Source organism: Salminus brasiliensis, chromosome 17 (genome assembly GCF_030463535.1).
Source record: "Salminus brasiliensis chromosome 17, fSalBra1.hap2, whole genome shotgun sequence".
Taxonomy (NCBI): domain Eukaryota; kingdom Metazoa; phylum Chordata; class Actinopteri; order Characiformes; family Bryconidae; genus Salminus; species Salminus brasiliensis.
Window position 1 is genome coordinate 1,503,264 of NC_132894.1, and position 27,965 is coordinate 1,531,228.

At 42.5% G+C, this 27,965-nt stretch overlaps 1 protein-coding gene across 1 annotated transcript in view; it reads left to right on the top strand.

The window, feature by feature from the left end:
- Positions 1-203: 203 nt before the first annotated feature.
- nfia (nuclear factor I/A) overlaps positions 204-27,965 on the top strand; it is a 166,582-nt gene continuing 138,820 nt past the window's right edge. Inside the window, exons 1-2 of the mRNA XM_072661103.1 lie at positions 204-875; positions 5,766-6,294. Of these exons, the coding sequence (XP_072517204.1) occupies positions 849-875; positions 5,766-6,294 (556 nt within the window). The 5' untranslated portion in view covers positions 204-848. The remainder of the gene's footprint in view (positions 876-5,765; positions 6,295-27,965) is intronic.

The window sequence follows — 27,965 nt, forward strand, 5'->3', positions numbered from 1 at the left end:
AACCTTTGTTTTGATCTTTAAAGGAGTTTTTTTTGGGTTTGTTTGTTTGTAATTTGTTTTCTGATACTATTCAAACACACGATGAGTTTCCCCCCCACCCTTCTCCCCTTCCCTCCCTCCTCCTCCTCCTCCTCTTCCTCCTCCTCCTCTTCCTCCTCTTCTCTCGCTCTCTCGTTCTCTCTCCGTGGCTGCTTTAAGAGCGCGTGCGCGCGCGTGCACGCGCGTCCCTGCTCCTCCAGTTCGCGATGCACGCGCTGAAAGTTGTTGGGATCGCTCGCGAGGAAGGGACTGTCGCGCTCGTGCGGCTTTAACGGGAGCCGGTCCGGTGCATGCATGCTTTAATTAATTTATTATTTTTTTTATTCTTTCTTTGCTTCTTCACTGCGGACGGTGTGTGTGTGTGTGAGAGAGAGAGAGAGTGAGTGTGTGTGCGTGCGTGCGTGCGCGAGTGTGTGTGTGTGTGTGTGTGTGTAACTCGAGGCGGGGTTAAAGTTCACCTCTATGGAGCCGTGAAGCGCTGCTCGCTCTCGCGCACTTGGAAATGTGAAAGCAAGAAGCAGCTTTTATTCCATTCCCCTCTCTCTCTCTCTCTCTCTCTCTCTCTGTCTACCTCTCTCTACCTCTCTCTCTCCCTTCTCTCTCACTCTCTCTCTCCCTATACCTCTCTCTCTCTCTCTCTCTTTAATTCTTTTTCCCTCCTTCTTCTCTTCATACGCACGGACACGGCAATCAACTCGCACGCGGACGCACATAACACACACACACACACACACACACACACATATATAAACACGCAGATTCGTCACACACACACACGCGCGCGCGCAACAAATCCAGCAGCTACAGATATGTATTCTCCGCTATGCCTAACACAGGTAAGTGCTCTTGTTTACTGTTTATTGTTGTTGTTTGTGTTTATGTTTAGAATCTCAGCACTGCTTGGCTTTGTGTGTGTGTGTGTGTGTGTGTGTTTTACGCGCGTGCACGCATACATACATGCATGCATGCACCGGGAGGCTACAGCAGCACTTATGCTGCAAACTAAACTTTGTGTGCGGTGTGACAGAGCAAAGTTAGCACATGGCGGCGGATGGCGTGCACCTTCACACACACACACACACACACACACACACACACACATGCACTCTCTCACTCCTATACACACACACACACGCACGTGCGCACACCCGGACACTTCAGTGCATGTGTGTTTCTCTCTCGTCCTGTTTTTAGGACAGTAAAAAGGGCGCCCTCGAAGCACCGTTTTGGCTGGACGTCCCTGGCGCTCGTGCATGCACGCGCTGCCAAACTTTTCGCTTTCGCTGTAGTTTTTTCGCTCCTGAAAGATGGATTCGGTTTTAGAAACGATTCCACACCACAGCGCGCGCACACACACCTTCACACACACACACACTCGCGTTCGTGTCGGGCGCCCGGGGTTTTTTTAACGGCGACTCGCCTGAGCTCGAGCCGCAGGTATGAGGCAGAAATCAGCGCGTGCAGAGTCTGTGCTTTCAGACTTTTGCAAGTTGTGCAGCTTAGGGTGTAACAGCAAGGCAGCGGAGAAAGAGCAGCACAGGCGCGCGCTCGCGTAGTGCACACTTTTCTGCTGCTCCAGAAAGTTAACTAGTTTCGACCGCCACGACTCCAGCACGACTCCAGCACGACTCCAGCACGACTCCTCACTTGCAGTCTGTTCTTTTGCACCATTGCTGGAAAGCTCTGGCAGTCCGAGCTGGGGTTCTAGTTGCTCGCAGTGGTTCTTTTACTGACCAGTCATTCCTGCACTGGGAGGGAGTGTAAAGCAGTGTCAGGGATGGTTTGCATGAAGCAGGTTACTGGATACAGGAGTGTAGAAACTGGTGCTGTTGTGGGAGAAAATTTCTGCCCATTATATATATATATATATATATATATATATATACACACACATATATTATAATAATTAGCAGAAATCTATGCAAGCTACTTTTAGGCCTATTAGAGTGCTATAGTACCTACTCTGTAGTAATACACACACACACACACACACATATATATATATATATATATATATATATACTAATAATAATTGCATTAGTGTTAGTGATGTTATTATCTACTAGTATGCACTGAGTTATACATGCTTTCTCTTCTATTATAAATCTATACGTCTATAATCTATAGTAAGGCTGTTGTGCTGTTATATACACTAGGCCCGCTCTCAATATGAATTCTGCTATTCCCTCAGTACTACAGATTTGATTTTAATTCATTTACTACGAATATTTCCATATTTACATACTTCTGTATTATTTTTCATTTTTTTATAGAACAAATTCAAATTGTAGTTTTTAGTAATATTTATTTGCTGAAACAAAAATATCTATTTTTCCTGATTAAAAATATTTGAAGAGCTGCGATGCGTTAATTAATGCAGCTCACTTTCATGGTGCTCTGAATTGATCTGAGGTTTTCCAGCAGCATTAAAAGCCACTGTGCTTAAAGAACATAACTGTCGACTGGGTCCTCAGAGGAGCACATAATGCAGACGGCATCCCACAGTGTGGTCGATCCCTGTGGTCTTTCATTTTTTAGTTTTTGAATTTTGGAGAATAGGAGAATAAAACTCTTCATTTATTCCTCATGTTTTACTAAAATATAAAGTCACTGGTGTTTATTATTGTATTTATCGGGAATATTTGCATGGATTTAGTTAGTTTACTGGGTTTCTGCGCGGAACTTCTCACAGGTGAGCGTGCTGGCGTTAATGCCTCTGTCTCTCCGGGCCACAAGGCCCTATTGTTCAGTACTGAGGCCCTGCGACAGGACAGGGAATCAGTTCACTTCACTTCAGGAGTCCGGAGGGAAAAAAAGCTCGAACACTCGCCGCAGCTTATATTATGGGTTTGAGTGTGTAGTGTGTAGTGTAGTCGAGTGTGTGTGTGTGTGTGTGTGTGAGTGTGAACGACTGAGGAACAGTGCGAGTATTCGGGCCGCTTCGCTTCTCGCCCCAGTTTCCCCAGTTCTCGTCGGAGGGGAGACCTTCCACAGACGGGCGAAGTGAGTCCTGTTGACTCGTAATTAGCTCAGTGTGAAGCAGGGTTAGGAGTGAGGGTCAGTGCGGAGCAGGGTGGGACCGTTCGGTGGGGTTCAGTGAGAGGCCTGGGGTTACTGAGGGACCTGTGCTCTCACCAAAACAAGCCCAGCAGCCAGGAGACGGAGCCGCTGGAGTTACTTGTTTTTGTGTTTATGGTACTGGTAGAAAATTGGAGCGCGTATGTAAGCATACTTTACGAGAAGTGTACTCACCCTCCCACACACAAACACATTTGTGGAGAGAGAGCTTTTCTGTAATTACACAGAGAGAAGACACATGATATGTGTAAGTGTGTATACATATAAATACACCTCCGTAACAGTGGAGGATATCTGCGTCTGAGGGCAGCGCGAGAGAGAGAGACAGAGAGAGAGAGAGAGAGAGAGAGAGAGAGAGGACGGTGAAGACAGACAAGAGAATTCATGCTTTGGATTTCTTCCAGAACTAAACAGTGCGGTGGGCTGCGTGCCTCAGAGACGAGGGGGCTGAATTCCAAAAAGAAAAACGCGAAGCCGAGATTTTAACACAAATATGACTTTATTTCAGATTTATTTATTATAATTCTTCACGTTTAAGCGCGTGCTCCAGCATATTTGGCAGAATTACGATTTCTCACACTCTTACACACACACACACACATATATATATTTACACACACACACACACACACACACCATACAGTATAAACTGACTGACATAAACCTACCCAGACGTGAGTCCATCCAATCTCATAACAATATCAAAATAATAATAATCTATAAATAATAAAATACAAATAAAGGATGATAATAATATACATTGTTATATTTTGTTGTTGTTGTTCTAATGCAAAAACCCCAGAAAGTAACTTTGCAGAAGGGGAGTCATTTTATTTATTTATTTATTTTACTTATTTTTACTGTATTAACACATATATAAATATATACATATCAGTAAAACATGGGAACATATATATATATATATTTATTTATATATGTCAATACATTTACAAAATACAAAAATTATATTATGATATCCAGCAGTCTATCATTTTTACTAAAATAAATAAATAAATAATAATAATTTTAAAATAATAATTAATCATTTGCTCTGCTTTTCATGTGTAAATCCGCTGTAGCGTACTTCAGTAATCAGCGTTTTGATGAAAGTGTGTGCAGCAGGGCTGCAGTCTGTTCAGCTCTCTATTCTGTGTTATTCACATTAACGTCGGATTTTGCACGTATGACATCGAAGGTGCACTTTGCTCTCTTGCCGTGGAGCCCTTTGTGCTCACGGTGCCGGTGCCGGTTTCGGGGCTCGACCGTTTAGTGGAAACGTTATTTTACTGATTGGCAGTTTGCCATTATTCTTTGTATTTTGCGTAATCCCTGTAGTTCTCTTGCTGTGAAATCCTAAATTGTTTAATGTGAAGCTCGCTTATTAGTTATTTGCTTAGTTATTATTGATGCAGTTTTGAGTTATAAAGCTTTTATCAGCGTGAAGCGAGACCGACCACGGAGACTCTGAGATTTTCCCCTGCAGTTGTGCAGCGCAGGCTTTCGAATAGGAGTTCGAATAACAGTCAGAGTGGTCATACACCTCTCAGAGCTGCTGGGGGTCGAGGTAAAGCGCTGGTTGGTGAGTTTTTATTAAAAACACAGATTTCAGTTTAAAATAATCCCATTCTGGGCTCAGTATACGTTGATGATTACCGTAATAAAAAATAACGAAAAAAGTAAACAATTACAGTGTATATCAGCGTTGTTTTCTAATGTCAAATATTCTGTATAAAAAGGCTGTTTATTTAAATGCGACGTAAAAAGATAAAAGCAGGTAAAAAAGAAAGACGGTGGAGAAACGTTGGCGGTGTTTTTTGCTCTTGGATTGATTTTCTGCCAGGTTGTGTAATCGTGGCAGGTGTAGCCTGAATCCATTCGCATCCGCTACCTTCTCCCAGCACACACACACACACACACACTCCTAACTGAAATACACCACACTCCACTTTGAAATTGCAAATTGTTATCAATGCTGTTTTCGGAACAGTGTGTGTGTGTGTGTGTGTGTGAGAGTGTGTGAGAGTGTGTATGCAGATAAAAATAGCCAGTCCGATTTCCCTGCTCCGTTGTTTCTATTTCTCGGTCCTGGCAGACCCCTACAGACCCACATTCTTGCCAGAGAGACACACATATGCATACACACACACACACACACACTCAGAGCCCTCGGCTCACAGGCCCACTCCTCCTTTTCGAGGGCTTTCCTGCTTGCGAAGCTGGTGGAGGTTTTATACGGAGATGTGGATTTATAAACCCAGAATTCTGAGTGTTATCAGATCTAATCCCAATTAAGTTTCTGATCATGTCACACGAACACAGGTGTGAAGATGAGTGAAAATCGTTGCTGCTCACAGTAAAGAACATACACAGTATTAGAATATGTACTATTATACACTGTTATACACTGGTCCAGATGTATAGTTATGGTACGTGTGAGTGGGGTGAAAGGGTCGTTGATGGTGTGCAGTGTGACTGGGCTGTTATTAGAGTCATGTAGATTATATTACATTATTTTATAATATATATTATTATTAATTAATACTTTTCTCTGTAATGAGCATCATTATAGCCTCTGAAAGTTGCCCCGCTCCACTGTTCCTCCCCCGGCCTGATTTTCCTCTTCCCCTTTTTTCCGCCCTCTCCCGCAGGATGAATTCCATCCTTTCATCGAAGCGCTGCTGCCCCACGTGCGAGCGTTCGCCTACACCTGGTTCAACCTGCAGGCCCGCAAGAGAAAGTACTTCAAAAAGCACGAGAAGCGCATGTCCAAAGAAGAGGAGCGCGCGGTGAAGGACGAGCTGCTGGCCGAGAAGGCCGAGGTCAAGCAGAAGTGGGCGTCGCGGCTGCTGGCCAAGCTCCGCAAGGACATCCGGCCCGAGTTCCGCGAGGACTTCGTGCTCACCGTCACGGGGAAGAAGCCGCCGTGCTGCGTGCTCTCCAACCCCGACCAGAAGGGCAAGATGAGGAGGATCGACTGCCTGCGCCAGGCAGACAAAGTGTGGCGCTTGGACCTGGTCATGGTGATTTTATTCAAAGGTATTCCGCTTGAAAGTACTGACGGCGAAAGGCTGGTTAAATCTCCGCAGTGCTCGAACCCAGGGTTGTGCGTGCAGCCGCATCACATAGGAGTTTCAGTAAAGGAGCTTGACCTGTACCTGGCCTACTTTGTACATGCAGGTAAGTCCCTTGTCCCTTATTTTTATTGTCAAAGTGTAACTGCCATGCCTCTCTCTCTCTCTCTCTATATATATATATATATATATATATATATATATATATATATATGTATGTATATATTTATACATGTATGTATATATTGCACTACACATTTTATAAGCCAGATATACCACACCAGAGGATTAAGGAGGATCAGGTGGCTCATTTGGGTTTCACAGTTTCCCTCTGTAGAACAGTAAAGGTTCTCAAATGGTGGAAAATTCTTTAATTGATGGAGGAAGAGGAAGGGCAATATGTGCATCATGTGCACTCTGTACACTCTCTCACTCACTCACCTTTTGGGCATCTTCTAGTCTAATCAGGGCTTTACCATCATGCCACTCATGGCCTCATACTCAGCCCCAAGCCCTACCAAGAGCACACACTCTTCATTCCGTCAGTGTTTAGTAAAGTAGTAGTAGTAGTAGGAGTAATGTGGGGGAAATATGCCAATCCTGTCACACACTTCCTATTCAGTCGCTCTGAACGGTCCTGATTTTATCAACACTGGCACAGCACTGCAGAACATGCCCATGATCTCCGTTGGCTTTGCCACTGTACACCTCTCTCACTTTGGAAAGCGCTGTCAAACTGTTGGCTCTGATTTCTGAAGAATATTGAGAGGTGAAGTGAACAGGTTATTTAGTTTTTAAAAATTATATATATATAGTTTTTTATAGGAGAGGTGGGCGATATAGAGAAATATTACAGCACAATTATACTGTGATATTTTGTAAAATAAAAAACAGTAGCAGATTTAAAGAAATTGTTCCAGGCTTAGTACAGGTTTTTAATGTATTTATTATGTATTTATTTATGTATTTATTTTATTTATTTTATTTGCTGCACTTTATCCTATAAAACAGGACTAATTTCTCTGTATCACAATATCACAGTGTTATTAAAAATAGTCATATTGCCCTCCTCTTCCTTATCAACACATATTTATCATTGTTTTACTGGTTTATAACTATAATAATTGCTTTATTACTGAATTACACCAATCCATATTTCTGTGCATGTCTCATGTGCAAATTCCTTTTTAGCACCAAATATGGATTTGGCTTGTCGGTTTGCTTTGGCCTATAGTTGAAGCTTTCGAACAGAGAAAGCCAGTGCAGAAATCTGTATAATTATTTATTAACTGCTTAATAATAATAATCTACATTAATAACACACACATGTATATTTCTGTCCATAAATGTAGAATGAATGGGCGTATAAAGTGTGCATATTTGAGAATATTCAGCATTTTATTCACATTAAATATAGACTTTGGTCAGTACTTATATTTATAAACATGAGCTTATGAACAGAGAAATCCAGTGCAGATATCCGTGCTCGTATTCATTCATTGCCTAATAATCACATGAATGTGTAAAAAATGCATATTTTGTCTTTAGGAATTTTGGAAAGATCATGTAAAGTGTGCGTATTTGAGAATATTTTGCATTTTTACTGCCAAATATGGACTAACTCCAGCGAAGCTGACTCCTGTCGGTTTGCTTTGGCCTATACACGAAGCTTTGGAACAGAGAAATCCAGTGCAGATATCTGATGGAGAGACTGTTAATTGGCACGAGGCAGCAGGGGATCTGTCTTGTACTGACAGCCACACAAACACAGGCTTTCAGTTGGAAGGCAAGGAAAGCGCTTTGTTTCACCAGGCAAACTGAGCACCTTAATTACTTTCATTTCCTCCTGCTCGCAAATTGTTGCTCTAAAGCCTAAGTGAGTTGGCAGCATATGCCCGTTTTATTGGTGCGAGGAAGGAAACTCATCCCCCCCCCTCCCCTCTACTTCCCAGCCCGGCGTTTCTGCACAGGCCCAGCTCCTGCTTTGATGGGGTATTGACGAAAGTGTAAAAAATTTCGTTTAACTCTCGGTCAAAGCAGATGAAATAAAGCCGTAAACACGGGCCTGTAGGACCCGGGCCTTTTTGGAGCTCGGCTGCACGCAGGCTGCGCTTTGGTTGTAGCAGGTTGGAAAAAGGGGGCGCATGCGAATCACTTTGACTTTGTTGGAGCACAAAAGCTCCGAGCCTTTGAGGGCCCTTTGTGTCGGAATCGGTGCGAGGCGCCACACACTGCGGCTAAAGCTCGATGCTTTACAGCCGAGCCGAATCCTCAGTTTTGATGTCCTGAAAGCCCATTCAGACAGCTTCTGCTCCTGCTAACATCCTAATTGCTGGGGTTCTGATATTCCGCGGAGGATGTGACTGTGAATAAGAGGTGCGAGAGAACAAGAGTATTGTAGAGTGTGGAGCTTGGCTAGTTTTAATGGTGCGCTTTTGCTCTCTCTCTCTCTCTCTCTTTCTCTCTTTCTCTGTGTGTCTCTCGCTCCAGCTCTCTCACCCCCTCCCCATCCCAGGCCGCATACAGACCGATCAGGTTTCCTCCTCTGTCTTATTTAAAGCAGTGGAGCAATGCTGAAGCTGCTGTGATTAAAAGGCATCTGAAGAGAGGCTGACCTCATGCTCAGATGGCCGACGTGGAGGGTTTTAAGGGCCAGTAATTACTGTGATAAGTGATTCGAAGGCCTAATTCTTTAAAACCACAGTTTACGGCAGCTTTGTGATGGAAAAGCAAGCTAGTCATGGCTTGTATATTGCATTTCGTCTGGTTCAGAGTTCAAAAGCAGCAGCCTACACCCATCAGGGCTTTGTGGGAAAGGCCGTGGGTCCGTGGGGAATCTTGACAGGTCAGGATTTGGATGGTTAAACGATTCTTTACCTGCTTCAACGATTCTTCAGATACGAGGAGATGCTCTTTAAGCACCAAAAGGAGTTCCACTAACTCAAAGAACCCCAAATTTCAGTACTGTAATGTGCCAAATTCATGCTTTAAATAGACCTGCCTTTTGAAGTGAAGAACACCTTCACCCAGCTGGGGTCTGCACCGGTCTGCAGTGGGGGAGCAGGCCGCCAAGCCCTGGCTGATTTACGGCCGGCGGGCGTCTGGCTCACAGGAGCACTCCACACGTGGGAAAGGTCGTGGCTTAAGATGTTAGGGTCACGACCCTATCTTCAAGGCATTTGACCTCTTAGATAAACAGCCACTCTCATTAGCAGGCAGTCAAGCGGAGGGCGGTGCTTTGGTTCTGGTTTGATCTTTGACCTCTAGTTAAAACAGGTGGTTTTGTTTGGGTGCTGGAATGGAGTGCAGGCTGGTTTTGAACCTTTTTAAAAGGGGGGCTGAAAAGGCCGTGGAGATGCAGGCTTGAGTTTCAACCGGTGGCTGTTTCCTACTTTAAGAGTCTTATTTACTGAGGTAGACGAGACTGCGTATGTCAGATACTGGACGGCCTTGGAGCTCTTTGATTAACAAAGGATTGGACTGCGTTTATTGGGTTAGTTGGCCTGGTTCTAAGTCCAGGTGCTTAAATTACGGCTTAAAAAATGAGATAAAATGTGATAAATATACAGAAATGTATTTATTACGCTATTAGTTACATTGAGCCTAAAATCTCACCAGTGCCATAATGCTTATGTTCAAGTTCAAGTTGTTCTTCACTTGCTAAAAAGTATTTTTTTGGGTTGAAACTGTTCAGAAACAATGATAACGTAAAGAAGACCTGTGGACTAGAGTGCGGACTAGAGGGGTGTAGTATAAAGCCCCTCAGCATCATTGAGCTGTGGGACAGTGGAAGAACTCCAGTCTTCTCTGGAATGATGGTGCTGGGAGTTGAGGATGAGGTGAAGTGGGGTGGTGATCATCATTCAACATCCGGACCTCACTAACACTCTAAATGCAATCAAATCAAATCCACACAGCAATGCTCCTCTAAAATCTAGTAGATGGCTTTCTTCAATTACTCCAACTTTGTAATACCCCTGATCTCAGAAGAAACAGTGACTAAGCAGGTGTCCCAATACTTTTGTCCTCTAAGCGTAATAAACTCTTCTAATCACAAACCAGCGGTTATTTATCCCGAAAGCTTCTGGAAACGTCTCCGTCGTGAGTGAGGGACACGCTCAGATTTGTTTACTGAACCCTATTTTCATTTGATTCAGGTCTGTTTTCACCCGGGACAACACAATGGGAGGATACTGCTGGCTCCCACAGATAACGTGCCCCAGTCTGGATGTGTACATTCGGAGGGAGGCTGATAGATATTTATATTGCTCTTACCTTATCTGACCTGAGGGCCAGTGGAGATGAACTGTTTGCGTGTTGAATGACTGCAAAGACGTCTGACCCACTTCCCTCTGAGCTCTTAAAGAGATTTGCAGTGTGTGTCTTTCTAAACTAGTTAAGTTTGATGACGCATTCCTCAAGGCGCACCGAGTTCAAGTTCTGTCAGAACACAAAGTTAGTTTGAATTCTCACCGTGAGCCTCGGCCGCATGAGGCGGCGTCTCAGAGTTAACCCCTAATTATTCAGCTATTAACCCTGGGCTCCTACCAGGTCTAACCAGGTCTGGCTAAAGTGTGGCCGGTGGGCCGAGGTTGACCTGTGCGGAGGTTTTAATGTGGCCTGTCAGTTCACTCCCTAACCAAACATATTTCTGTACTTTAAATGTTCTTATTTTTTATGTTTTTAAATATAATTCACTAAAATATTGACTTTCCCACCCCCAGAAAGTGTGAGCGAATTTAACTGATGGGTGATAAAATAAGGGTGAGCCAGAAACTTCACCTTCTCTCCAAATGTCTATAAAGTTTATAAAATTTTACACTTAAAAAACTGTTATTATGTAAATATTATATATATATATATAATTGTATATTATATCATTTTAATTAAATTCAGTGTTTTTAAAAAATGAACACCATTTAAACCATACAAATCAGTGCATTAATTAATATATTAAAATAAATTGTTGAAAAATGCTGAAGTCCCGTCAGCGACTTGTTTGAATGCAGTGTATGCAGTTACAGAACACGGCTATAATATAGGCTCTTTATAATTCACCTCATATAATATGTGTATCAGATAGATTGTCGCTGTCAAGCAAAAACCTTATATGTCCAGGACAGCAGCCTTAGAGAGGAAGGGAAAAATGATTGATCTTTAATGGAAGTCAATGTAAAATTCAACAATAAAAGTAATTTTGGAGCATTTCTATTGGTCCATTCATCATGAAATTCCGATACAATGTAAAGTACCAAATGCCACATTCATATTATGTCAGAAAAGAGATGAATGTACAGGGTACAAGAGATAAAAGTATATATATATACTACTACTACTAATCTACCATTTATTATACAGTTCTGAAAGTACTTAAAATCCTCTATTTTACCTCTAATATAGTCTATTTTGATTATTTTCATTATTCACCACTGTAATTAATATGTCCAGGACAGCAGCTTTACAGGAGAAAGAAAAAATGATTGATCTTCAATGGAATTCAATGTACAATTCATTCAAAGTCATTTTGAAGCGTTTCTATTGGTCCATTCATCATGAAATTCCAATACAATATAAAGAACCAAATGCCGGATTCATACTATATATATATTATGCAAGTACCTAAAATCCTCTATTTTACCTCTAATATAGTCTATTTTGACATTATTCACCACTGTAATTAATAAATTGACATACCGCTCCGCCCCCAGGTCAATTCTGATTCTGAAACTATGGTGCGAGCGTTCCTATAAGGCTCAGCCACGTCGTCCAGTGTGTTGTTGTCTGAGCGTAGCAGATCCACCAGTGTCTTCTGTTTGCCTTTTTGGCACGTATTGAGTTGCAGCCGTTTTGTGTTTCCCTTTCTTTCCACAGGCGGAGGAATAACAATAATTTGGATCTATTTAAGGCTATTGTGGGATGAACCGCAGCCTTTGTTGTGGTTACTGCTGTACACATTGTGGGTAGGGACCCCCCACCCACACTCTACTCCACTCCACAGTTCAGTCTCTCATTCTCTCCTCCCTAAACGCCACCAACCAGCACTGCTACTGCAACACCGGCCGTGCCTTTGCGCTCCTTCACACACACACACACACTCACACACACACACACACACACACACACACACTCACACATTACCGTTCATTCAGATGAGGTTGGTGCCCATTCATAAATATAAATTGTCGTGCTTTTGAGGTGAGCTCACTGTAAGTTGCCGTGCAGAAAGTGTGGAGCTCACACTGCAGCTCAGAGCCGCCTGCCTGGCCCGGACCCAGCGCTGAAGGACCGGCCCGAGATCAAATGCCTGGATACGATGCCGGCGCTTTTAATATCATTGCATGTGACCCGCTTTTGAACCTTTTTTTTGCGTTTTTGCTGCAATTTGATTGGATTAAACAAAGCAGATAAGGTTCTCGGTGGGGAAACATTATAAGTTGCATTGAGCTGTGCATGCCTTTACGGGCTGAATTTCTCATAAACCTAAATGCACGGCAAATTCATGTAATCTGTTTAATGTCTATTGTCAGAGCCAATCTCTCTCTCTCTCTGCAGATCAGAGCTGGAGCATATTCTCTTCTCTAGCCTTAGAGCTTTATACTACATCAACAATCATGAGACATGAAAAATCTGCTCCAATGAAGGTTCTTCTTTTCTGTATCATTTTAGACCACTTTTATACTATTACACCCACTTGGGATTTTATAGCCATAACATTAAAACCACCTAATATTATGTAGAACCCTTATAACACTCTGACCCATCGAGGCATCATGGACTCTATAAGACCTCTGAAGGTGTCATGTGGTCCACCAAAAATGTAGCACCACTCCTTTACGTCTTCTAGGTTGTGAGCTGGGGCCTCCATGGGCATCAGTGAGCTTTGGGTGCTCATGACCCTGTCGCAAGCCGGTTCACCAGTTGTGGAGCTGTGGTTTGTTGTAGGGACTGACCACTGCATACCAGGAACACCCCACAAGACCTGCCTGGTGGTTTGCCTAATATACCCAACCTGTGACAGGTGTAACCAGGTATTTAATGTTGTTCACTTCACCTGTCAGTGGTTTTAATGTTATGGCTGGGTTGTGTATATGTAGGTATTGTGTATTATGCATAATTAGAATCTATATTGACATAAATTTTTGTCATTTTCCCTTTTTTCTACTTATTTTAAAAGCTCCAGTTGCCCTTTACTATATGTCAGGGTTTACCTACAAATGGACCAATAGAAATGCTCCAAATGACCTGGAGTAGACCCTTTTTACATTGACTTCCATTGAAAGTTAAGAAGGTTTTTTCCTTCTCCTGTAAATTCGCTGTTTTGCAGCTTTGCAGTTTTGTTCTGACAGTAATAGAACATATGTATATGTAAATAATATATAATTTACATTTTTAGTGTTAACACACTCTCACACAGTCTCTATTTGTCCGTCCTTTCTTATTTACGTTCTCTCTTCCTGTCTCTCGGGTTTAAACCCATCGGTTCAGCTTCTTTTTCTCCTGTGTCCCATGAATGGAGAGTCCAGCTGAGTGAGCCTGTGTTATGTATGTGTGTATGGGGACTGATGAGTGGGTGTTCGGTGCTGTGGAGTGTGAGAGGAGAGGCATGCACCTGTGTTCTGGGCCTCAGTGCTGTCCCCCTGTGCAGTGGTGCATGGGAAGGGGTGGGGGGTTGGCACCAGTCAACTTTCGCTAATTAGTTGTGTATTAACTCCTCAGTCGTCTCAGCACACGGACACTGAGAGAGAAATAGGCCCGCAATGGGAGATCGGAGGAGCCAGAGTAACAGCAGGCACTGCTATTTATAATGTCTACACTTAACCTGGTATAAAAACCTGGTATCTCCGAAATGGGAACGTTAACTAGGCATTAACAATCCCAGAACTCAGCGATGAATCTGGATTGCATTGGAAATGACTGTAGTTATGTATATATTAATAATAATAATAATAATAATAAGCCCTAGGGTGTAATATGTCTGGGATTTTAAGGAGGTACGTTTATTGTGTATTTATAATACAGGGTTTCTACTGGACCAATCATCTTACAGTGTTCACAGAATGTAAAATCAGCAGAAATTGACTTAAAAGCTGCTGTTAAACTGAAGCTAAGTGCATAATGTAGCCATTAGAAATAATTTAATTAATTAAAAAAAAGTGAAATAAGTTGCAGTTAAGACCTTTCAGTGCTGTGCAAAGCCTAATATTCCATAATCCGCCGTAATTTATGAAATAGAAACGTTTTTTATAGAATTGAAGGAGGTTTTATTTAATTTGAGCAGAACAGTAATGAATTTTGGAGTGAGGAATTTCATATGGGCCAGTTTGGGCGTTCAGCAGGGTTCTTCTGTCACACTGAAACCAGTCGTCCTGCTTCCAGCAGCTCAGACTGTTCTAGTCTTGCAGCCACACCAGACATCTCTTCCATTTCAGAGCAGCAGCTCTGGCTAACTTCTGAGAATGGAGCCTTTGTGCGTGCATGCCATTCAACAAGAGTCCCATTGTCTTAAGGCCCTGCCGGTAGCGAGCGAGGCATTGCTGGGCCTTTATTGTGAAGAACTTTGATTGTATTAGGACTTGATGAGGACTTCATTTGAATGGTGGGTAGACAGCTCATGTGCTGCTCGGGCCCAGAGCAGAAAAAAGGCACTTTTTCAAGGCTTCTAATTACCATGAAGCTCATTTCTGTCCTTTTGTTGGGAACGCACATGCACATACAAAACACCGCCACAGAACCAGACCTTATTTTGCATTGGAAAGTGTCTTAATACTTTTTACACTTGTGTAATATTTGCATATAATTCAGTTACTCGTCCTAAAACTATAATTTATTCATTATCGTCTACACTGCAAAAAAAAAAACAGTCAGTCCAACTTAAACTGATACAGTAATGGATTACAGAGCTTCGGCATCTCAGTCTGATCAACAATCCATACTAAATTGAGCCTCAAAAACATCATCAATAAATGAGCTGCAGCTGAAACTGAAGAAATATTCAGTCTGTAGCTCAATCTGTATACTGTTTATGCAGGTTAGAGCGCCCCCTATCACATGACATCCCCATGATAATAAGAAAAGTTTTGTCAGTGGAGCTTGGAGTCCTTGCTGGGCTTTGAACTTATGACCTCCTCACGCTTGATGAGCAGCAGTTAGACTGTAGGGCCACTCTAGAGCTCAGCAGAACTCACGGCTGTGTGGAGTGGAGCGACTGTCTAACTGCCTGCTTGTGGAGTGACTCAGGAGATCATATGTTCAAATCCCATCAACACCACAAACCTCCATGATGTGGAGTCTGAGAAAAGGAAGGCCTCTCCCAAAGGAACAGGGGGCGCTCTAACCTGTAGATGGGAGTAAACGGTAAATTATTGAGGGGGAGGAGCCACAGACGAAACATCTTACACAGTATTTAACCAGTTTCAGCTGCAGCTCATTTACTAATGATGTATTTGAGGCTCAACTCAGTATGGACTGTTGGTCGAACTGAGATGCAGAAGTGAGAAATGTTAATTAGGAGGATTTTAGACTGAACTAAGCTGAGTTACCGTATCAGCTTCAGGTCCACTGTGAGTTCACCGCCTTCCCCTTTACAAGCCCTGTACGCTGATGCTCGGCCTAAATGGCCTCCATGTGCCGTGTGGGGGGATTGATCTGTAACACCCGCACATCGCTGCACATCTCCTCTCTGTAATGTCAGAGATTTCTGTCATGCGCGAGTGCCTGCCTGATCATGATGCCACAGCCTGCCGATCAATACACGTGTTTACAGTGGTGAACAGTGCACCAGCAGAAGCGCTCTGCGTACTGGTTTGCCTGCACGCAACTCAGATTCAGCACAGCGCTTTCCAGAGCTCGGAGGCTCAGGTTACACAGGCCCAGTGAGGAGCTTGACTGGAGCAACCACACGACAGTAATGTGTCCAAATGTTTGTGGACACCCCTTTAAGCTACTTTAAGTTAACACAGATGTGCAAATGCATACACACACACAGCTTGTCTAGTCCCTGTAGAGAAGAAGTACCACCAATAGAATAGGACCCTCTGGAGCAGATCAACATCATGAAGCTATTGGCACCATGCTGCCTAGGGGTATAGCTAAAGCCCCCCAGCATGGAGGATCTGTGTTCTCTGGAATGATGATGGTAGAGCTCCAGCCAGTACTTTTGGGATGAGGCGGGATGGTGGACATGCAACATCTTGGCCTCACTAACATCAACGGTCCTCATCCAAAATCAACAAAAGCAGGATCAACTCTTCAATAATATTCCAGTACTTTTATTGATACTAATTGGCAGCAAGATCACATTTCTCATTTCTCTTAAACAGCAGAAGCTCATTTAAGTCTTGAATAAATACGAATACATTTTGGAGCTCCTTTGGAATCCTTTCTGGGCTTCGAATTTATGACCTCCTCACGTGTGATGAGCAGCAGTTAGACCGTAGGGCCACTCTAGAGCTCAGCAGAACTCACGGCTGTGTGGAGTGGAGCGACTGTCTAACTGCCTGCTTGTGGAGCAACTCAGGAGATCATACGTTCAAATCCCATCAGCACCACAAACCTCCATGATGTGGAGTCGGAGAAAAGGAAGGCCTCTCCCAAAGTGATAGGGGGCGCTCTAACCTGCAGATGAGAATAAATGGTAAACTAATTGAAGGGGAGGAGCCACAGACGGACCATCTTACACAGTATTTATCCGGTTTCAGCTGCAGCTCAAAAATCAACAAAAGCAGGATCAACTCTTTAATAATGTTCCAGTACTTTTATTGATACATTGGCACCAATATCACATTTCTCATTTCTCTTAAACAGCAGAAGCTCATTTAAGTCTTGAATAAATACGAATACATTTTGGGCTTCCCACCAATTGGTTCTCTGGGTTCTCAAATTGCTGTAGAAAAGGTTTGGGTGCTTTAGGTTGCTCATCAGTTCAGTCTGAGCTGCTGTGTTAAAAATCAGAGAGTTTAAAAGGTTAAAGCTGCAGAAATGACGGATGTGTGTTGCTTAGAGTTCAAAGTAAACGCGAAAGCAAAGCGATAGCCGAGCTTAATTGCTGCTATTCATTTTTGCTTATTCTGACAAATCAGTCGAACCTCAATATCTGCTGGTTTTATCTACTGGATGTTTATGATGACATTTAAGTTTTTTTTTATCTATTTCCCCCAAATCAGTCATTTTTTTAGCTGCCAAGGAGAAAGCGTGGCCCTGGTGTTGCGGCACAGGGCACCATTGTGCGGCGGAGCCGTTTTGGACTGGAATATAAAAGAGAGCACAGACATGAAACGGGACAGCTGTGGCTGTCTGTAGGGGAAAGTTGCTACAGATGGTGAAAGAAGTGAAAAATAAACTACCGTATGGCTGGTAAAATATAGAAGAAAGACTGGGGTTTAGTGTTGAACAGGAGCTTCTTCGCTCTGTGTGTGTGTGTGTGTGTGTGTGTTTAGTACTGTCATAAGGAATATGTTACCTCATTTGCTTGTCTGTCCTTATACCCTTTATGCCCATCTGCTCCTCAGTTCTAGACAGATTTATTTCTCTGCGCTGTTACTGACATGTGCTGCTTTTCTCAAATCCCCTCAATTTCATTATTTTTATAGCGTTGATATTTGCATTAGCAATATTGTCACATTTATGTAGGACATAAAATATAATTGCATTTGGGCTTATTTAATTAATCAGTGCTTTATTATTAAACAACAACATCGGGAGTAGACTTTAGACCTCTGTAAACCGGTTTAGGCTCAAAGGGATGCAGGAAATTGATCTGCCATGTTATCTGGTATGAATCTGTAGTGATGAAAATTCGACAGTTTGATTGAGCTGAGCAGTAATTTAATAGCTGTGTTGTTGGGACTGGTCAGCGGTGACTAGATAGATATGGCCTTCAGTTCTCAATTCAGTTCAGTTCTTTAACAAATCAATTCTATTGTCATTGGAATATTATTGTAGGACATAAAAAATTACTTTTTGCATTTAGGCTTATTCTATTAATCAATGCTTTATTATTATTATTATTATTATTATTATTATTAAACACAGGGTGTAGACTGTAGCCCAAGTGAAATGGACAATTTGCCACACACCCTAAATTAAGCAGTCCTTCACTGGCTGATATTATTGTCACTTGTTGTCACTGAGGCTAGTAAGAGATGGTTGTCAGATCTCAGTTCAGGTCTATTCTTCAAAAAGTTCCACTTTCCTATCACTCATACTTTGTAATTTATGTCAGAACTCAACATATAACTTTGCATTTGGGCTTATTGTATTTATCCACGCTTTATTATTGACAACACAAGAGTGTCCTTTAGACCTCTGTAAGTGATACAGCACCTTTATGACCCATGTTATCTGATTATCTGATTTTTATATTGCCAAACATTCTCAAATCCTTGAGTTAACAAGTTTTTTACTGGCTTATGTTATTGTTACTTGTTAACTGAGACTAGTAAGATATGGTTTTCGGTTCAGTTCTTCAAAAAAAAAATTTGTTGTTATTAAAACATTGCTGTCATTTATGTACGACTTAAAAAAAAAAAAAAAAAAAAAAAAAAAAAAAATATATATATATATATATATATATATGTATACATATATATATATATATATATATTTTAATTTGGGCTTATTGTATTTATCAACGCTTCATTATTAAACAACACCTCAATAGTGTCCTTTAGGACTCTGTTCAAGTAGCCCAAGTGACCCCGGACATTTATCTCCCATGTTATCTGATATAAATTTGTAGTGTCAAAAATCCTCAAGTTAACAAGTTCTTTACTGGCTTATGTTATTGTTACTTATTAACGAAGACTACAGTTAAGATACAGTTGTCAGTTCTAAAATTATATATAATTATATAGATATATTTATACAATCTAAAATGATATGTATGAATTTTTTAGATTTTCCAAAGTTTTTAGTAGTACTTATTATTGTTACTTGTAAACTGGGACTGGTAAGATATGTCAGTTTTTAATTAATTTCAATTAAAATGATTGTCATTAAAACAATATTATTATTATTTTTTTATTTTTATTATTATTATTATTATTATTTTTATTTTTATTTTTTTTAATGTAGGGCGTAAAAATAAATCTTGTTGTGTGACTGCAAGGGCTTTCTTTTTTTTTTTTTTTTAAGAAGTATTTTTTAATCAATGCTTTACTCTATAACCAAATCCCCGGGTGTAGACTTCAGACCTCTGTAAGCCAGTCCTTTCTGGTTCAGCCCTCTCCTTTAACCAGCAGCTTAGTGCTTTTGAATGGGGGTCAGTGAGCCCTCTGGTTACTCTGGTAACTCTTCAAATGATCTGAGCAATGAGGGGGTGACCCGTTCCTCTTTGCGGCGGCTGGGAGGGGGTAGTGGGGGGTATATTCGCAACTCAGCAAGAAAACTCCTTACAACCTTTTGTCCCGAGTGTCAACCTGTTGTATATATCCATCTCCTGCGACAGCAGCAGTTACACCGCAGAGCGAGAGGAGAGATGCAGTCTGGATTTAATTAAGGCAAAGGTTGAATTCGGGAGTTGTTGAGTGGTGGTGAGTGAGAGTGGAGGTTGGAGCAACGCTCTGCATACGTTACGAAACTGTCCAACCTTTTTGGACTCTGTCCAGATGGTGGGCACTACAAAACATCCATTTGCTAACAAAGTGTTTGCTCTTTAAGCAAGGTTACATGTCATCTTCCTCGTTTTTTTTTTCTGTTGTTTTGTTTTCTTCGCGTTTCTTTTTTTGTCAGATGTTGTTTTCAATAATTAAAATGGGCGAGCGTGGTGGTGGGGTTGCAGGCTAAGTGTGGAACTGACTTTAAATTATTGAACTATTTATTCCCAGAAATGCCCTCAGTCTCTCCATCTGTCTGCTTTGGAGAAATATAAATAAATAAGTAAATAGGGATAATAAGACTATGGCGCAGTCCAGGCCAAGCCACGAGCCCTGGCGGTGGACGGGTTCTGCTGTTGAGCTTTGCGGCAATCGCAGCCCTCCTTCCAGACAGCACTGCTATCGTCCACGAAACAACGCCGACGAACGGAAGAAAACGAAGCGAGGTAACCCTCATATCATACCTGTAGGGAGGGCCACACCAATAAAGTGGACACTATATGTCCAAATGTTTGTGGACACCCCTTCTAAAGAGCACATTTAGGTATTTTACGTTGCAAGTGCACAAACACAGCTTGTCTAGTTCATGTAGAGAAGGAAGTACTGCCAATAGATCAACATGATGAACCTATTGGCACCATGCTGCTGCCTAATAATCCAGCCAGGCGTGGGCTAGTAGAGTGGTGATGGTGGTGGTGCTCCATCCAGTACCTTTGAATGGGATGAGTTGCTGAATGCAATCAAATCTTCATAGCAATGCTATGCTCCTCCAAAATCTAGTAGAGATAGTTACTCCAACAAAAGCAGGATACACTCTTGTCCTAATACTTTTGTCCATATAATGTATTTATTCATTTATTTATTATGTAATTATGAAACCACGTACTCCGATACCCTTCATTACTGTCATTTGGCAGCTGATTGGATGATTGTCTCAGAAATGTCTGGAGGTCCGTGTTGACCCGTTCTCACCAGAAGTTGTTGGGTTGCTGGTGAGAGGCGTCACTCCGCCAGCTGTGAGGTCGTCTGAATTCCGTTTCAGCAGCAGCTTTTTTGTAATCAATACGCTTCCTCCTATATGGTGCCCCATGAATCTTGAATGAGCCTCTTTCCCCCCCTTTGTGAGATTTCTGGAGAAGTGCATTCTTCATCAGTGGCCATCGGGAGCCCCGTCTATCCCCGGCCCTTCAACAATAACACTGTTTTCACAGACAAAACAAAAGCGACACTTGATTAGTTGTGAACCATCTGGGAGTGCAGAGCTGTGTGACCAAGCTAATTGGTTAAATCTGTAAAAGAATGGGCACGGAGGCTCTCCTCGCATGCATGTTTTGAACGAGTGGACTCCTCACTGAGACCTCTAATCACAGTTTGGGTGCCCCCACCCCTCCTTTTGTTATGTGGCTTGAGTGATGAGCCTGGATCTGTTCGCCAGGCCTCAGGGGGAAGGAAAAGCCTGGAGCCTCTCACTCCAGCGTGGAGAGGTTGAGGTGCTTCGTCTTCTCGCAGTCAGCTGGCACTGGCGGGACATGGTGCTCTGTTGTGAAATATAGAAGATAGTTTTGAGATTCTTGGAGAGCTTTCATGAATGGGAAGTCTCATACAGGGACCTCCACACATCCAGAATGTGTTGAAATAGTGTGTTTTAATCTGAAACCATGTATTAGTTCCATGTGACGGTAGGTTTTATTGTCCTTGTACTTTCCATCGTGTCCATCGTGGTCTTTCCAGACTGAATATGATGAGTATGAAATCTGCATGAAGGTTCCTAGAAGATCTTTAGGCTACTGCACTACACTGTTGAAAGGACTTTTGCAGGTTCTTCCGTTTAAAACAGTAGAGGAACCTTTGGAAAAAGTCTGTTTAGAAGAATCCAAAAAGTAGCTTGAAGATCCTCTAAGATCTTTAGAAACCTCAAATGGTTTCTTTAAGGAATCTCAAGTTTTTTGCTGGCACCTCTAAGTGCATTGAGAAATATTTGAGTTCTTGGAGGAGCCTGTAGGTTCTTGGAGGTTTCTCAACTGTGGAACTGTAAAGCTTGTTTTTTCCTCTTTGAGATAAACTCTTTAGTTCTTAAGAAGGTTCCTTAAGGCATCTTAAGAGGTTGCTCCACCATTGGATTTGGAAAACCTCCCAAAGTCCCTTCTTTTAGCCCCTGGTTGGTTAGTTTCCATTTTCCTCAGTGTTGCTGTGTGGCTGACCAGGAGTAATCTACCGGTCAGCTAGATGTGCTATATATACAGTACTTTGGATTAGATCAGAGTTCCCTGAAACGTTGCAGGTAGAAAAGCCTTCTTAGAAAGCTGGAGCTGCGGTGGGAAAAGCTAAACATTGTCCTGCCGCCCATGGCTGCAAATAACAAGTCGTAGGAAGCCCTGCTTCTCCTCGGCGCTGGAGAGGGGAGTGAAGGTATGGTTCAAAGTCAGATGTACAAAGATAAGGCAACAATCACTCATAGGACCTCTGTACTGTGTGACCAGCCCAGCCTCCCTCTCTGTGTGACCCGGCAGACCAAAATTAGCTAGCCCCACCTCTTGCACTTTCTCTCTCTCTCTTAGTTTCTTTATATACTCTTAAAAACAAGGGTTCTGAGTGATGCCATAGAAGAACCAAGTTGGTCTTCATGAAGAACCGTTTTTTGTAAGAGAGATGAAGAACCTTTTAAATGATTCCTTAGACCTTAAAAAGGTTCTTCACACTTCACACAACCAAAAAGCATCCATGGCATCCCTCGAAGAACCTTTGTAGAACCGTATCTTCTTCTTGATCCTTGTATCAGTTCTCTATGTCAATGGTCTTTAGTTAAGTCTATGGTACAGTACAGACTGAAAGTATTTGGACAGTGGCAGACAGATGGTTGTGCTTATGCTTAGTTTTACCATTGGAATCAAACCATAATGATGAGTATTAAAGTACTGAGTGTTCTAATTTGAGTAGATTAATAGGGCTCAGAGCTGCATCCAGGTCGGGGATGTAGAAAGTTGTACAATTGCACAGGTGGAAGACATTCAGTGGCATTGTGTGTTTAGGTTATTGGGTCATTTCTGATTATTAGAATGCATTCACCGAACATAGTCAGCATAGTATTAGCACTACCTATTAGATCTGTATTTGTTATTCTGGCTGTTTAATTCAGTTATATTTGGTTGCTGTAGGGTAATAACACTGGGCCTTCTTCACCAACCGTTTAGGAGAGTTTAGGAGGATATTAGGATCCATCATTATAAGAGCAGAGCCGTGAACAATTCTGCTCTTTAAAACACATCATGAGCTAGACTTTCTGTTAGGACTTTTGCTAAGAACTCATTAAAAACCATTTTTAGGACGTTGTTGGTGAATTCCCAGGTTATTTATAAGCTATTAAAGCTCATGGGGGAATCCTACTAGCCTAGCACAAACAACAAATAGTGTGGACATTGTATTTCTAGAGTACCTTAATTAGAGTACCTTAATATTTGGAAGTTGAGATTTGGTGGGATGATATATAAAAACTATGACAAGAAAAGTGTGACATCATTAACATGTAATAACATATACAATCACACCTGTACTCATACAATTGATTAGTTCATTTTCATATGTTGAACTGTTCCAAACCGTATGAGCTTACATGACTTGTGTTCTGTATCTGCTCTTTCTGCAGGACGGTAATATTGTATGATATGCTGTGAACTGCATGGGGGGATCATTCCAGGCTCTATGAAAGCTTATGACAGGTGATTGTTGTGCTAGAGTTGAACTCAGAATCGTAAAAACAGTGAAAATGTGTTTTGCAAGATTGTATTAATTTGTCCAATTACTTATGGTGCCTTAAGATTTTGAGGTTGAAGTTTGGTTTGATAAAATATCACAAGGTCTGGACCAGTGTGCTTCACAGAGCGTAAAGGCATAGGCAAGCACATCCCTACTATAAAACTCATTCATTCATTATCAGATGTAGCGTCATTCCAGGAGTTATGAGCTTACGGGGGTTCTGGTCTTACTTTAGGATGGTAATGTTGTATAACTTACAGTAGAAGCTTTTGGGAGGTGATTATAGAAGGTAGGATACCTACAAGTTTAGCGGAAACATTCGAAATATTTCAAAAATGTAATGTCTGTGCGGAAAATGTCGGACAATTCTATTAATTTGTCCAATTACTTATGATGCCTTGCCATTTTAAGGTTGAGGTTTGGTGGGAGAGTATATACCCAGGTCTGGACCAGTGTGCTTCACAGAGCCAGGACCAGAAAAGTTTTGTCTTGAGTCACTGTCCAATTACTTTTGAACTTCCCCAGAACAGAAAGGCTATTCAGCTCCATTAACTTTCCCCTTATGTCCTCGGAATAATTAAATGCTTATTACTCTTTATGCACACAAACGTCTCTATAATCGCTCGGGCATTGGGTTTTCGCAGTGCAGATAAGATAGACATAAAGAGGCAAGTAAGAGGCAGCCCCTGTGATGTATCCTATCTGTAGCAGTACACACACACACACACACACACACACACAGACAAACTCTGCCGCGCTGCTCCTCTTGTCCCGGGTAATCTTCAGGCCCCCACTCTGCGGCTTCTTGCTAATTAAATTCCAGCGCTGTCCATTAGACGGATAGAGTGAGCACACTGCTGACTCAACACAGGTAGGGCAGCCCGCTGTAATGGTGAGAGAAGCTCGAGTGCCCAAGCAATTCATTTGCCCCCCATTTTACACATCCCTGGGTCACCACATGCTTTCAAGGGTGGAGAGAGAGAGGAGATGCAGGAGGTGTGTGGGCGTGCGGTTGGGGGTGATGGTGTGTGTGTGTGTGTGTTTGAAGCTAATATCTTCAGAATGCGTTCATTCTGACACCCTGCAAGGCTGTGTCCTCTAAAGTGGCCGGACGAGGTCGGGAGCGTCTGGGCTGGCATGTGCCGCAGGACTGCAGCACTCAGCGCCGAGCGGTCGCACTTGCCACAGCGTCATAAACCGGAGAGGATGTCGTAATATCATTTGCAGAGCCGTAGCGTTTCATCTTTGCCATATCAAGCCGACTGATTGATGTAACTGACGATGCTCTGGGACTGGAATGAGTAGATTTCTGCTCTAATGAGTAGCATCAGATATGTGCCCACACTGAACGCTGGCCTGTAATGTGGCTGGTCAGAGTTTGGATGCCGTCCCAGGCTGACTTGGTGGATGTAGTGGTATTGACTGTGCCACCACAGCACTTGCCAGAGCTTTAAACACTGGAGAATTTCACCACACAGTATGTGTCATTGATACCCAGCCAGTGGGAAAAGACACTTCGCTCATTTCACCCATTATCAGCCATAACTTGGTGCCAGATACCACAGGACAGTTTCAGAGGTCTTGTAGAGTCAACGGATCAGAGCTGTTTTATCCACTAATATTAGGCAATATTAGCTTTTCTGAATGTGCTGCTTGTTTTATTGGAGTAGCCATAATTAGTGCTGTTTAATTGGATGTAGTGCAGCAGATTGAAAATCATTGTGAATGGTAATAATAGCAGTTTTTATGTGGGACTGCTAGTGTAGGACTATTGGTCTGCATGTCAGATTATTGTCATTTACATTATATATATTTATATAGATGTATATATTATAAATATGGGCCATTTGTCTTACACCTACTGCTGTGTATCTGTCTCCCTGCATTCCCAGTACCAGGAAAAGTTCATATTTCACCACTACACCACATGATTGGTGTGGTGCAACAGGTCACACCGCTACCTGCCCCTGAGCTACCACTCCATGTGGGAGACCAGGGTTCGATTCCTGGTCTGGGTGACTATACTGCACTATTCCAATAAGGGTCCTTGGGCAAGGCTCCTAACGCTACATTGGCCCTCCTCTGTAATATGAGTTACCTTGTAAGGTGCTCTGGATAAGAGCATCAGCTAAATGTCCATATCACCATATGTTTAAATCTAGTCATGCAGAATCTGTTTTTATTTTAACTATTATTATCTGCATTTATTTTACCATATCCCATATTTTTTACGTTTCTCCTCCAGCTCTAATGAAAGGGTTAATTTGTAAAGGACCGACTGGCAGGCAGACGAGAAACAATGGAAAAATTAGGGGGAAAAAAACACCACCAACAAAACTTCCCGTTGCCTCCTCTTCTCTCATTTCCATGTGAATCGCCATTCATTCATTCATTTATGTTCCATTATATCCTCATGAGTGGCTGTTACTATGGGTCCTGCTCAGCGAGGGCCGCGCAGCGAAGCTTCCACGAAGATTTAACGTCCGGCCGGAGAGCGGGAGAGAGAGGGTTCTTTCACATGTGCACTTATTCCTGTCTAAAAGATGTTTGTCAGACTGAAGTGAGGGTAGGTGTGTCCGTGGCCCGCAGGGCACAAGTGAGCTCGGGGCGGCAGGAAGACTGGGGGGTGGGGTGGGGGGCTTGATTGAAGAGGGAGAAGTACAGCTGGCTCCCTCGGCCTCCCATTCCCACACTCTCATTCCAATAGGCTGGTCTGTACTGGTATATTCTAATTCACCATTTGCCTAATTAACATCTCATCTGCATAACTTGTTGCACCCCCCCCAACACACACACACTCACACACACCTCAAAAACAATGCAGGCCCAATGAAGAGGCTTAATGCTGAGCGTCCCTCGTCAAGATAAAAAGCAGTCTGCCTCAGCCTCACCCCCTGTTCTTTCCCAGCAAATTAAAGCAGCTCTTCAGGAAGTTGATGCGTTTGTTAGTTAGGATGTGGACATATGCTATGGGCAAAAGTATTGGGACACCAGCAGCAGGTCTGGAGACTATTCTGCACTCTGCTCTGAGCTCTGTAACTTTGTCTATAGAGATGTATGTGTGTAGTCATATATGCTGACCATATTTACGGTCATGATTAAGATGATCTTTATGATGACGAGCGTTTGGGGTTTGACTGACAGTGTCTGCGTTATGTGATTGATGTAGTCATCAGTAACATGGATAGTCAATGACATTAGTCTAGACATTAATAACACTAATAATTAAAGATCAGTGGATTAGATTAGTGGACTGCTGAGTAAAAGGGGCGGAGCTTTTGAAACATCTAGAAAACTCTACACCATGGAGCTCTTTAACTTTACATTAAACCCTTGGGGGTGCATGACCACCCGAGTCTTCCAATGTTGCAGAAAGAATACACTTATACACACATAGCTTTCAGTTTGTTACACAAGTAACAGAGTCGAGTTTCGAAACTGAAACGATGGTGGTTGGTGTGGCGCAACAGATAACAGCACTACCTGCCACTGAGCTACCACACCTGTGGGAGACTTGGGTTCGATTCCTGGTCTGGGTTACAATGCAGCGCTACAGCATGCCTGAAGCATGGTCTTACTTGATACCATAGAGAACAGGCTGAGCGTAAGGGGGTGTGTTCAGCACAGCTGGCTGATTTCCTGGCTCTAAACTTTGCATTTAACAGGAGAGTTGAATCAGGTGTTCCTGAGCTGGACAACTGGCACCAAACTATTCAGGCCCTGCTCACCGCCATAGAAGAACCACTTCTAGTTCCATAAAGAACCAGATGTTTATCTGTGAAGACACTTGCAGACATTTCAGGCATGGAAAAGGTTCTGCACATCTGTCCAATCTCTAGAAGAGAGCCAAACGTTTTCCTTGGAATTGCCTTGGAATAACAGTATTCTTCAGAAGGTTCAGTTTTTCTCGTGGTTTAGATTCTTGCTTTTTAGCAGTTGAGCCCGATGTTCTACAGATGACGATTAAGCATGACTAACTATCTGAGAACCGGCAAGAACAGAAGCTCTCAGCTGAAGTGGAGGCCTCAAACTCTCAACCTTCAGTGTTTTAATTGACAGCTTAGCGTTTCTAACCCAGAGCATTCTGGAATAAAGGCCTAATCGCCTCATCGCGCTGGTCCTTATTTACTGTGGCGCCAGCTCTGAACTGTGTTTTCTAGAGCCTCGATGATTTTTTTTTGGGGGGGGGGTGCTGATACCAAAGGCGGCTTTAGCTGAGAGGGGAAATATGCAGTATGTAAGTGGTATGTGCTTTGCTGCTTTGCTGGAGATGTAAACCAGATGTGGAGTCCTCCGTCGCTGGCATGGTGTCATATCCTGCCTTTTGACATGACAAGACCACAGTGCTTCCACTCGTGCTCGGGTTCCCAAGCTTGTTCCAGAACTTTCAGTCAGATAAGCCTAGATTCTCCACTTCAGAGGGAAAAAAACA